Genomic DNA, 12653 nt, shown 5'->3' with positions numbered 1-12653 from the left:
GGAAGAGTAGAGACATGTGGGAAAAGCTAGAGCAAGTAACTCCACAGTTATCAAGTGCTTCAGGTTAGAGAGAACCGAGTCCTGAAGCCACAGGGTGAGACTGAAGGTTAGACGAGATTGCCCAGGGCTGTAAGACAAGTCTTGAGCACCTCCAAAGCTGGAGATGCCATGGTGATCCTATGGAAGGATCCCACTGCTTCAGCCAGGCTCTGCTCTCAGCATCACCCTGCTCTTCCCTTGTCTTGGTGGCCTGGGACTGTGTACATGGAGGACAAGATGGAACAGAGCTGTTCAAGCAAGCTGAGCTGCTCTGGGTATCTCCGTAATTACCTGCTGCTCCCTATCAGTTGCAGTTCTTTCCACCAAGGCCAGGGGAGCATTGGTCACCTATTGGAGATGTCTCAGTCAGAGGTGCCTGTTCCACTACAGATGGTCACCCCAAGCAGCCCCAGCAGGCTCTTAGCAAGCCCATTTCCATAGGTGACATCAGCTCACCCTCCACTGCAGACTAGGGCCATTTTAACCATCCCACTCTGAGCCATTCATCAACTGACCACCCCCTGCCCAGCACAATAAAACACCAAAGAGGAGTAAACTTTTCTTGTTACTTCTAGTTCTGCTCAGTAAATAATGTGACCTCCTGCTGATCTCCCTTTAGAGATAAGTGGGCAAGGCTGGAAAAAGCAAGCTCAATTCTACCCAAATGTCAGTGGCCAGAAAGGATTTAGGATGGCTCATTTCAAATCCCAGCTCAATGCTGAAGACTCCATCACCAACACTCCTGTGCAAGGTCAAGCCAGCAGATCAAGCTTTTACCAGCTCACTCATGCCCATTGTGGGCAGTGACTCAGCCAACCAGCATGGCAAGGTGTCACACCAGCCCTGCTCCTCTTCATGCCAGATGCTGAAATCTGCCACAAAGCTCAATTCTGAGATAACTCTAGGACTTAAAAAACACCTCCTCCAGCAGATGGGACTTCACATGCACCCAGCTGAGTGTGGAAGGCTCTGCTGCAGGCAGTTGTTGCCAGGGACAGCTTCCCCACTCACCCTATGCTCCTTCTACTAACCACAATATAGGAGATGGTAGCATATGCTCTCTGCTGCTCCTAACATCCCTTTAGCACAAACCCCCTCAGCAGGTCCAGGAATAACACAATTTAAAAGGAAACTGGTGAAGGGAAGGACTTTGTTTACAACTGGAAGCAATTTCTGTATGACAGACTCCTTCAACAGAGGAGGAAAAAGGCACGAGGCGTTAACACAGGATAAATCTTAACTCACAGCATCAGCTGCACCCCAGTGAAGCCCCAGTGACTCAGTGGCTTTTACTAGTGGTGGTCCAACAGACCACCCAGGCTGAAGATGGAGCTGGGTGTAAAAAAGTAGACCAACATCTGGTAGCTCACAGTGCTAGGCAGTGACTAGCCCTGCCCAGGGCTGGGAAGATCAAGGAACTTTTCTAATGATCTTGGAAATTGTAAAGCTCTCATTGCCCACTCCTTGCTCAGTGTGTGTCCATCTGCCCAAGGAGCTCCAACCCTTGGTACCCAGAGTCTCTGCACTTCCCTGAGGTGAAGACTTTCCCAGTCCACCTGAGGCCTTCAGCTACCTTCATGGCAGAGGAAAGCAGAGCACAGCACTGCCATGCCTGCTACTAGCCCCTGCTGTATGGGGAGACAGCTTGGCCTGCCTGCACATCTCCATGAGAATTAGAACAGATTAGTTGTAACACTGACTTTTCAGGGGAAACCAAGGCTCAAAAGAGCCTGGGAGAACAGCTGCTAGGCCACCAGCATGCTGGATGTGGTACTGAAGGTTATGGAGCAGGAGGGAAGCAGGCAGCTCCCACTTCCTGCAGTCACTGCTATGCAAGGGGTGCAGGGAAGCATGGGTGATCACAGAACTGTAATTTTGTGTGATGTAAAATCGTGGGAGCCCTTTCCTGACAGCAGCCGCAGTCCTGCTGTACAGGTCCGTCATGACACCTGGTGGCCAGAGGCACCCCTGCAGCATCTGCCACCAGCCTGCCCCACTTCTTGTGTACCTAGATGAATGACCTCATTTCCATTGACCTCAGGTGACAGCAGGAATGAGGCAACGGAATGCAGTTAAGACATCAGGCTAGGACACACTGAGCATCTCTGAGCATCCCTGTCGTCTCAGCAACAGCTCACACTTCTCTGTCCTGTGCTATAACCCGCCATGCAGCTTTGTGGCTCTACCCCACTTCTGTTTGGAGCAGAGCGCAGCCTGGGAGGAGCAAGAGTTGTGGGGCAGCAAAGGGGACAAGTGGAGAAGAAACTCATTACAAAATCCTATCAGATGTTCATGATGCATGAGGGCTGGGCCAGGTTTTCATTACTATAATCGTTTATACTCCAAGCTAGCTCCCACTCTGCTGAAGAGCCAAACCTCCATGTCCAAAGAGGTGCTGGTTATTGCTGCTGGAAGCTAGGCTTCATGCCCTTATGTTTATTATATATACACATCCTGGGGTGACAAGGGAGCTCTTCCCACTGCTCATTTCTGTTGAACAATTGTCCATGTTGCTCAGTCAGGCTGCAACATCACTCTTCCCACGGACTCATATCTGTGTCAATGGCCACACAGTTATAGGCAGCATATCGCAACTTCTCTTCACATACCTTGGCACTAGGGATAGCAGGAGGAAGGGGAAGAAAGAAAAGACAAGGAGGAGTTGCCATTAGTCCTTTGCCAGTGGAGAAGGCAAGATGCTTTCTGAGATGGAGGCTACCCTTCACCAGCCACTAACAGAGAAAAATCACAGCAACTAGATGGTACAGGCACAGGGATATAAATGTGGCAAAGCGATGGGACTCTATGGGTCAGCACCAAGGTTAAGAAAAGAGCCCAGAGACACAGTCCCCTGGATGTAGGGAAGCACCAAAACTTACGTGGCATAGTTGGGCAAGAAGAGCGTGCTGGAGCAGGTGGATGACTCCGGCAAAGCATCTGTCGTCTCAGAGCTTGGGAAGAAGGTGATAAGCTGGTCAGAACCAGCAGGCCAGCAATGCAGCAGAGGCCAGACCACACATCCTTCTGGTGTGGGATCTGTCAGCCTTGCAATCTACAGAAGAATGGACTCACCCCATTTTGTCTGGATAGATGTAGATCCGTGCTGGAAGGCGGCTTCTGCCAGTAACAAATCTGAGGAAGCGGCTGCGATCCTCTGTGAAGGGAAAACAAAGACATCAGCAGACCCTAGAGGGATGCGGATGGAGTACAGCCACTTCCAAGTATCCCCAGTTCCTTCAGCCCAGAAGCTTGTTCTCCCTGGCTCCCATCTGTTCCCCAGGCTGCTATGAGGGTGGCTTTGTCCTCCTCGCTCCCAGCCAGCATGCAGGGTCTGTCATGGCACAAGATATATGGGGACAGAGCAAATTACTCACCATTGGTGAAGTTGTTGAGTGCTTCCCAGAAGTACTGAACACGGGTGTCCAACGGCTCGAAGTCCTCAAACCGGGCTGGCAGAAAGGATACAGAAGTTTATTACAGATCCAAGCTCCTCCTGGATAAGCCAGAGCAGCTCCCCCTGCTCACCCAGGGGTCTTATGCCAGCACAGGAAGAAAATTCCAGGTGCCTGCAGGGTGTGAACACGTAGACACAAGGTGTGAGGGACATATGCAGTCAGGCTCCTCCCACAAAGGGCATCCAGGTCCACATCTCAACTCCACAGAGGCTCAGATACTGGCAGCCTAAGGATGCTCCAGCCTGGACTCTGAGGCCCAGCATGGAGACAAGGGACACCCCTGCCCTCATCAGCACTCAGCTCAAGACAAGAAGTATACAAGGCCACATTCATACTTGTAATAAGAGCTAATATCAGCCTCCCACACCTCTGCTTGTCCCAGCTCAGAGAAAAGACAGTCTTGTTTTCAGGGAGTTTTCAGTAGAGCCTTTCACTTACTGAGCTTCTTCAGGGCATCAACTGTGACTTCAGGGTCTCCACAGACTTTTTTTTCCAGCTCCTGCCAGGTGAGGAGGTCAAGAACAGCTTGGGGCACCACCTTCAGCAGCCCAGCCTGCATGGCCATGATCTGAAAAGGAGACAGGGCAGGTAAGCACCATGTCTTGTCCATTTCCCTGGCTCATGGTTGAGCCTAGGGACTTGACTGGATGCAAGCCATGAGACTGCTCACAGCAAATGCTCCAACGAACCTGAAGAAGGGAAGAGGATCTGCGATACACCCCAGTTTATTCAGGAAGCCTTTGTCAGAACTGGGAATAAAACCCTGTCTCCCGTGCTGCTACAACCCCATTTGCTTCTCAACAACTGCACGGACTCCAGGACCTCTACAAAAAGAGTTGCCTACGACTGCACTAATGAGCACAGGGTCACTAGCTACAATGCTTTTTACTCAAAACAGATTTGAGGAGCGGAAGAGGGGGTTGTGTGTGTGTCTCTCAGAACTCAGTGACCCCTGATGCTATAGCACAGTGTTACCTGCTCCTTGCTCTCCTCCAGTCGAGCCTTCTGCACCAGGCGGATGAACTCCTTGCGGTCCTCATAGCGCACCACGGTGTTGCTGCCATTGGGGATCAGCTCCACCATGCGTTGATCACTCAGCACCGTCGTGTAGGTCAGCTCATTCCCAAATTTGAACTCAAAGGTGTCTTTGTCCATAACTTCCATCACCTCCAGGAGTTTCACCTGCCCAGGCCCCAGATGAGAGCTTGTTAGAGAGATGACCAGTGGGCAGTGGTGTGCCTGAGTCCCCATCTCCTCCCTTCCCAGACGAGGGCTACAGTGATCCTGACAGGAGCACAGTTTGGGATATGCTGCCCTAGAGCTGTATAGCAGGCCCTGGAACATCGCATGTTTGCGGCAGTAGTCAGCATCTCTATATTAGCTATCAGATTCATTAAATGCATCTGACAGGAGTGCCCTTTTTGTGCATGTTTCTTTGGCACGCAACAGGAGGAAGCAAGTACAACATGAGGACAGGGACACAAAGCACCACCTTGATGAGTGCCACAAGGAATATGATAGGCACAACCCCCAGTCCCTCTCACCAGCACAGAGTCCACAGCAGGGAAGTCTTTGCTCCAGCTGACCTCCTCCCCTGTTAGTTGTTTCCATACGAAGCCAGGAAGAGCCAGGACCTGAAGAAGAACAGGGATTTTGCTGAGTCTGTGTGAAAGGAGTCATTCCCAAACATGGAGATAGGGCTCAACAATGAAGACAGAAAGGAGATTCCCTAATCCTCCTGTCACATGCAGAGCTCATCATAGCTGAGCAGAGATCAGACACTTCTCCCAAGCCCCCAGCAGCATCTCCCAAAACTCAGGCTGTGAGCTTTCTTAACCTCTTGGCCCCAGATCCTGCCAAATACCTTTTTTCCCCAGTGTGATCACAGAGCTCTCCCATGCTCCTGTCAGACAGGCTGCAGAAGGGGAATAACAATTCCCTTTGCAGCAAATCTCCATGCAGGGATGGGACTGAAGGCTTACCAAAAACTCCTTGCCCCTCAGAGCTGCTCCCATGATCTGCCCGATCCACTCATACTTTGGGAAGTCTTTACAGGAGGGGTTGGGGACGTACATGTCCCTGGCTTCTCCAGTGCCGTTACCCTACAGAAGGGAGAGGCAAAACTCCAAGTCACGATCTCAGCACAGCATGAAGCACCACAAACTCAGTTTCTGCGTTGCCTCTGGGCACTTGTCACAACAGAAGCGGGCTAAACTCCCCCATCTTTCTTGGCAACATTCCTAGTCAGAGACAAGTATCCAGGCCCCTGTCACCATATCCTAAAATGAGATGTCACAAAGCAGTCTACCCAACCCTTCCCACAGAAAAGCCTCAGACCAGCTAAAGTAGGTACCTCCCTGGCATGCAGGGGGACAGGGACAGGACTGCATTGCCAGGCACAAAAAGATCTGCATCAAATACCCCAATTCACAGCACCTGGTTGGATGTGCGCACAAAGAAGGGCAGAGGCACAGGGGTGTCTGCCGAGCTGGGACACAGCTCCTCCGACATGTCTGCCAGACTGTCCCGAAAACCGCCACCTGCAACCCCAAAAGAAGGGCATTTTTAGTGATGTGAACATCTCATTTTGCTGATCCTCAGAGTTATGGAACAAAGATGAGGAATTCTGGTCCAATCTGCCCCCGTGCTGAGCAGAAGGCTCCTGTCAGAGCCTTATGGCACCAGAGGAAACAGGGTAAGTAACATCCCTGCCTGGCGTGTGGAGGAGAGCCAGAGGGAGCATTGTCAAAGCTGCTGTTAGTGACTAATGGAGGTCTGGTCCCCATTCCAGCAAGCAGCTCTCCTCATCCAGGACATGGCCAGGGTGGCAGGACAAGGCAACCTGCCTTCCCTCTCTCTTCAATGGGCAGTAACATTAGGAGCAAATGAGAGCTCCTACAGCAAGTCACCCCATCAACCTCTGCCTCTGCTCCAGAAGAGCCCTTGCCTCACACAGCCCTTACCTTGGTCAATGATGCCCTCTGCGATGAATTTGCACTCCCACCACTGGTCATAACGCAATGGCCACCTGTGGAGAACCAGGCATGGCCTGAGGAGCTGCTCAAAGACAAGGAGATGCTGGGGAGGCAGCAGGCACAGCAGGGTCAGCAGGAGACTAGAGTGAACCAGTCTCAGTTTAGGACGGGACAAGATCTCAATCTCCAGAGGTAGCTGCATCTTCAGTAGGGAGGTGACACCCTGGGAAATAGGCCATGATCCCATGGCTGAGCTGGCTCCTGCCTTTGCAAACCTTCTCCAGAGCACAGGGGGCACACAGGTTTCCCAAACAGCCTGCTGGACATTGCTCCCAGCACTGCATGATCCCCTCCCTCCCCCATGCTTACCTATAATCTAGAGGCTTTTCAAACTTGTCTGAGGGTTTCAGGCCTTCATACACCTGCAACAAGCAGAGATCAAGCTGGTATCCCCTCTCCAGGGGAACTGGTGCCAGCTGAAGGCAGGAAATTCAAGAAACCTGGTTTGCCCCAAACCTTTAAATAGTAACCAAAGCTGATCTCTAAATGGTCTAGGAGCCCTTCATTATTGGAAATGGAACAATAATTACAGTGCTAAGCACTGTATGGCGCTTTCTGGTCTCAGAGGTACATCAAATACACATTAAGCCTCACAGCCGTCTAGGCTGTTTATGCACACACAGAGCAATAGATCTTTTGGAGATGGGGGCAGAATGACAATAGGAAAATCAGCATTGCTGTAAAACCATGATACAGAACTGCATGCAGCTGCATTATTGTTGCCACACAAGAATTACATGCTGCCCTTTCAGTGTAAGGAGATGGTTATGCTCTGCATTAGCAACATGCCACAGAGAGCATCCAGGATAGAGATTTCAAGTTAGAGGACCCAAATCCCTCCTAGATGTTATTCCTGGATATGGGATCATCAGCACATGTAATTGTAGACCCTACGAAACACGTGAAGAGGCCTCGAGGACTCTAGGTATCTCCAGCTCTACACTGTCCCCTTTCACCCATCTCTACATGGCTCACCTTAGATTTAGGATGCCCCACTCTCCCCAGAGCAGCAGGGACCCTCCCAGGAGGCACCGTACCTGGGTGAAGACAGCGTTCTTGCAGCTGGGGTCCAGGGCAGGGTTGTCTCGGTGCTCCATAGCCAGGCGTCGGTTAATATAGAGTCGTGGCATGAAGTTAGGCTTGCTGGTCTCTGAATCCTTCAGACACTGGGTAATGAGAGCTGTGCGCCTCTTGGACAGCAGCAAGAACTGCTTGATATGCTGCCAACAGGTATGTCCAAAACATCAGAAGTGCTCAGTGTCACCTACTTCCTATTGAAGGTACTGCACTGCCAGGTCTCTCCCCTTCCCAGGGCCACTGCCTTCCACACACATTCTCCTTGACAGTATTTGCCCTACTTCTGCCTCTGAACGGTTCTGCTTTCTGGCTTAAGGGAGATACTAGGCTCAGTCTTCTCTCCATCAGTCATCACCTGTTGCTCACACTCCAGTGTTGCTTGAACATTCCTTCACCCTCATTCTCACCAGAACATCTTACTATTCATCCTATTTGTAACCAAAGCAAGCTCCCCTAAACAAACAAGAATCATCAAATGCTTTGGATCCTGTGTTGAGCCTGCACAAGAATTACAGTCCTTTCTGACATCAGGCCTGGAAACACAGAGAATGGGGCTATCCCAGTAATGTCTGGCATATATTCTGGGAGAGGATGTAAGGAAAACAGATGCCTGGAGGGACGAACCCAGTCTTATGAGAAAGATGAAAATCAAAAGCTTATTAAAGCCAGAAAGAATTTACTGGTGAAAGCTTTGCTGTTTGGACACAGCCAGCTCAAAGCTGCTGGCAGCAAGTACGGGAACAGAGTGTCCTGGGCTGAGATCTCAGAGGGGATGTGTGTCCAACTCACATGCCCAGTGCTGTTGGGCTGCTCAAAATCCTTTTGAGGGTGAAGTGCTCTTGTTTGATTCTACTTGTTAGCCCATAGCTGTATGTTTCCACATCAGCATTTTAGCAGGAAACTAGCCTCTAAACAATATCACCTTTCACAGCTTTAATGAACTGAGCCCAGACACACATCTCCCTGGAGCTGCTTTAAAGGCGACAAGCACTGACTGCCTCTCTTCCCACAGCCCAAGCACAACCACCCTGCCAGACTGAGGCTCCCACAGGACACAGAGGAAATCACTCACCTTGAGTTTGCTGAATGTCCCAACAGTGTGGTCCCAGGCTGGCACCAAGTGATGCAGGACACTGTCCAGGAGCTTGATGAACCTAAATCCCAAAGAAGAAGAAACTGCAACACAGGAGGGACAGAGATATGCACAAGCCTATTGCAGACCAGCCACGAGCTGAAAAGTAACAGCTGACCCAAACCCAACCCAGCATAGTCTTTTCTATCACAGAGCCTTCAGTACTGAATTCCCACTCTCTGGGCACTGCAGGCATCTTATACCCCTTGCAAGGGATTCTGCACACACCTGCCCCACACACCACACAGATATACTGCATTTGGAACACACAAGACACTGAACTTGAGCTGCAGAATTCCTCTGAAAGCATAGGGGAGTTATCCCAGAGAGTCCACTTTGTTCCCAAATGGCTCTGCTATTTAATCCAGAGCCCAAGATGCCCATCCCATGGGGCGGCACACAGCTTTACAGCTTCTAGCCACGGTTGTGATGGATACAGCACCAGTGCCCCCCCCCAGTACCTTTGAATGAGCACAGCCCGTCGGTACAGCAGGTCAGGGTCTGTCCCTTCTAGGCGAGGGTAACGCACTAAATTGGGCAGCTGGAACATGTCAGCACTGAGCCCCAAGTCCCTCTGTCGGGAGGATTTGATTTTGATGCCTCGGAGGCGAACATCAATCCCATCATCTGCCAAGGAAGACCATGGATGATACACTAAGACAATGAGAAAGCAAGCCTTCCAGCATGGAGTTCTGTAAGTAAAAGCACCACGAATGTGACCAGCTCTGGAGCTAAGCACTGAGAGTCTGAAATATCTCTGTGAAGAAGTGGGGCATTTACAGAAAGAAGGAAAATGAACTGAAGGCAGAGAAAGATAGGGTGAAAGCTGAGAGCTTGCAAGCCTTCAGGTCCCACTGGAGTTTCACATGGTTCTTCTGCATCTCATCTGAAACAGCCCGCCGAGCCAAATACAAGCCACAGGAACAAACTTAATGTACAGTATCTTACACATTACATTATGGATGAGGCCATTAACACCCAGCCCTACCTCTGCACTCCACAATCCGGATCTCAATGACAGGCAGGTGTGTTGTCATGTCCTCAAGGATGCACACATCCCCAATGTAGCTCCTGCAAACACAGCACAGATGAGGGCTGCAAGGCTGCTCCCTCACCCATCCTGCCAAAAAACACAGGCCACTTGTAAGGGAAGAAGGTTTGCATGTTTTGAAATGGGAGTCTGTGGCAGAAACACGGATTCAGTTGCCTACAACACAGCCTATGCTGAATGCCTGAACCTGCTGAACGCCTGCCCCAGGTCCAGATGACATGATCCCAATGGGTCTCATAATTGGATCAAGACAGCCCTGATGATTGTGCTGTCTGCTATTGTAGGTAGAGTGAACTCGCAGCTCAGATACAGAAAATGCCTGTCCCAAAGGCCTGGGTTTTTTAAGCCAGGCTGGTGCTGGCATGACTGCTTAGGGTCAGGGTGTCCTGCATCTCCCAGACCATGCAAGGGCCACACTATACTCTCCACTTCCAGCCACTCACTCATCAATGCCGACATCATTCAGTTTCTTCAGATTGTCCCCCTCGCCTCCATACACAGCAACCCGCTTGGGCATGAAGTTCTCATCAGTGGTATCTACTGTCAGCAGGAGCTTCCTGCAAAGGGAAGCATGAAATGAGGAGAAGGCAGCTGCATCTGAACACCCACCACTGCTCTCCCTCATTGCCTGGTCACACTTGTCATCAAGTACAGCAGCTGGTGCTGGGATCTCCAGGCACTCTGCTCAAGCTCAGAGCCAGAGCAAGGACTGAGAGGCAGGGAGTGCAGGGCAAATTTGGGCCATGATGGTCTCATGCAGGGTGAGGGGGCTGCAGGGCTCGCCCCAGCCATGAGCCAGCGCGGAGGGGAGAGGTGCCTCACTTGACAATGGTGCCTTTCTTCATGTTGAGCCGCACCCAGTGCTGGCCCTGGGACCCATCACTCTCCCAGTACGTGTCCGCATGGCTGTCGGTCAAGCATGACACATTGAAATCCTCCTGGAAGAGGGCAGCAAATGGAAGATCACATGGGGGCAGGATTAACTTCCTCTAAATTATTACTTTTGTTATGAATCTTGGAGGCAGAGGGCATCAAACTGGCCTGTTCCCTTTGCTGGGCTGTGGCTAGACACAGGGAATACAGAGCACATAAGACACTTGGCCTGACTCTCCAAGGTGCTCTGGGGTCACACATGCAGCACAGAATATCAAACCCTCCCTAAAATCAGCTTTGCAGCTAATATCAGCGTTTGCTTCTGAAACCACAGCCCTTCCTGGGGCCACATTACACAATATGCTGTATGATGCTCCCCAGGCTTCTCTCCCACATCCTCAAACACAGCCCATCTCAGCACATCAAGCACCACCCCTGCTCCCCAGCCCCGTGGCACAGCAGGGCTGACACAGCCTTGTCCCTCAAACTCACCGTGTAGGATGAGACATCGATGCTGTCCACATACTGCTTGACACTGCCCAAGTTCTCATCCTCCTTCCCAATGTGATCATACAGGAAATGCACCAGGTCTTCATCACATTCATAAGTCCATGTTGGGGGCACAAACCTACCAGGGAAAAGGGATTAATGGGTCTGGAGGAGAACCAGGGGCAGCCAGGCTAGCAGGTCAGTGAAGGCGGGTCCATGTTCTGCTTTCCATGGCCTAGCCCTGTTTTCTGTTTGTACATGCTTATCTAGGACAAAACTTCACCAAGCAGAGCCATTCCCCACTGCCTGTCTTCCCTCGTCTCTGCCAAGGTCTGCAGGAGATGGCTATCTGAGCAACCAGGGACAGACACTGCCTTGTACCCAACCACAGAAGAAGCTGGGACAGAGCTCATACCGAAGCTTCTCTACTGCGGCCTCATCCTGCTCCATGGGCTTGGGCTTCGCTCCGAGGCGCAGGGAATACGTCAGATCCACCACCTGCTCCCATCTGAAACAACCCAGAGAAGAGGGGAGTGAGAAAATCCCAGGGGAAAGAGTGTGAACTACCTGGAAGGGGAAGACTTGAGTTTAAAGCCCCAGCACACTCCATCCTTCATCACTCACTCCAACCTCATCCACCACCCTTTCCTTTCCAACCATCTCCACTTCTTCCAACCCAAATGGCAGTTACCGAGCCAAACCCAGTTAACTCCACATCTGTCATCCCTATGGCCTCATTTCCATGGAAGAAGTGGCCAAATGGACCGGGGCTCCTCAATGCACGGCAGGAACGGCTGTATACCGAGACACCCTGCAGCTGGGCCTGGGTGAACGGAGGGAAAGAACCTCCTGCTCTGCCGTGCAAAGGGACCCAGACCCCGCACCTGATGACGGGCTTGTAGTCCACCCCGAAGAGCTGCTGCTGCCGCTGGATCCGCTCCGTGGACTCCACCGGCACCAGCCGGTCCCCGCCATCGGCGTGCTTGCACACCAGCACCCAGCCCTCCTCCAGCTCGCAGCCGCTCCGGTACTCCTCCAGCTGCTCCTGCGGGAACGGGCGGCTCCCGTCAGCGGGCGGACGGGCCCCTCCGCAGGCAGCGCAGGCCGCGGGTGCCTCCCCCGACCCCGCCGTTACCTTGCTGAGCTTGACCCAGAGCCCGGCGCTGTTGCAGTACTCCTCGCCGGTGGCGCGGAGGCAGCCGCCCTTCCGCACCTCGATGGTGGCCCGCGCCGCCCGCTTGCCGCCCCGCGCCGGGCCCGGGCTGTCCCAGACGCTGAGCAGGCTGCGGGCGGCGGCGGCGGCGGTGGCGGTGGGGTCCTTGCAGATCTTGTACTGCACCTCCCGCGGCACGTAGCAGAGCGCGGCGGGCAGCGCCCGGGCGCGGCGGAAGCACTCGCTGCACTGCAGCAGGAACCGCAGCCGGCCCAGCACCTGGTGCGGCGCTTCCCCGCCCGCACGCATCGCGCTCCGGGATCCGTGCACGGCGCCGCAGCGACAGAAC

At 52.4% G+C, this 12653-nt stretch overlaps 1 protein-coding gene across 1 annotated transcript; it reads right to left on the bottom strand.

The window, feature by feature from the left end:
* Positions 1–2438: 2438 nt before the first annotated feature.
* HECTD3 (HECT domain E3 ubiquitin protein ligase 3) lies at positions 2439–12613 on the bottom strand. The gene is made up of 21 exons (XM_061451385.1): positions 12287–12613; positions 12036–12196; positions 11567–11659; positions 11155–11290; positions 10612–10727; positions 10233–10346; positions 9727–9809; positions 9200–9365; positions 8679–8760; positions 7567–7749; positions 6839–6891; positions 6458–6522; positions 5931–6034; positions 5477–5596; positions 5039–5128; positions 4470–4676; positions 3933–4062; positions 3414–3488; positions 3112–3193; positions 2919–2990; positions 2439–2655 (listed from the first exon to the last, which is right to left on the bottom strand). The coding sequence occupies exons 1-21, from the start codon at positions 12611–12613 to the stop codon at positions 2571–2573; spliced, it is 2544 nt and encodes an 847-aa protein (XP_061307369.1). The 3' UTR covers positions 2439–2570.
* Between the last annotated feature and the right edge of the window lie 40 nt (positions 12614–12653).

The sequence above is a fragment of the Pezoporus flaviventris genome, unplaced genomic scaffold (genome assembly GCF_033815535.1).
Source record: "Pezoporus flaviventris isolate CSIRO_AGI_PZ_B2104156 unplaced genomic scaffold, CSIRO_AGI_Pfla_v1 ptg000013l, whole genome shotgun sequence".
NCBI lineage: Eukaryota > Metazoa > Chordata > Aves > Psittaciformes > Psittacidae > Pezoporus > Pezoporus flaviventris.
The sequence above is the reverse complement of the archived record's forward strand: the minus strand, read 5'-3'. Positions and strand labels throughout refer to the sequence as shown.

Coding starts and splice junctions, on each gene's coding strand:
- HECTD3 (XM_061451385.1), bottom strand. CDS start 12,613: ATGCGTGCGGGCGGGGAAGCGCCGCACCAGGTGCTGGGCCGGCTGCGG. Junction 3,489..3,932: donor TGATGCCCTGAAGAAGCTCA/GTAAGTGAAAGG, acceptor CCTTTCTGCCAG/CCCGGTTTGAGGACTTCGAG. Junction 2,656..2,918: donor TTCTTGCCCAACTATGCCAC/GTAAGTTTTGGT, acceptor TGCTATCCCTAG/TGCCAAGGTATGTGAAGAGA.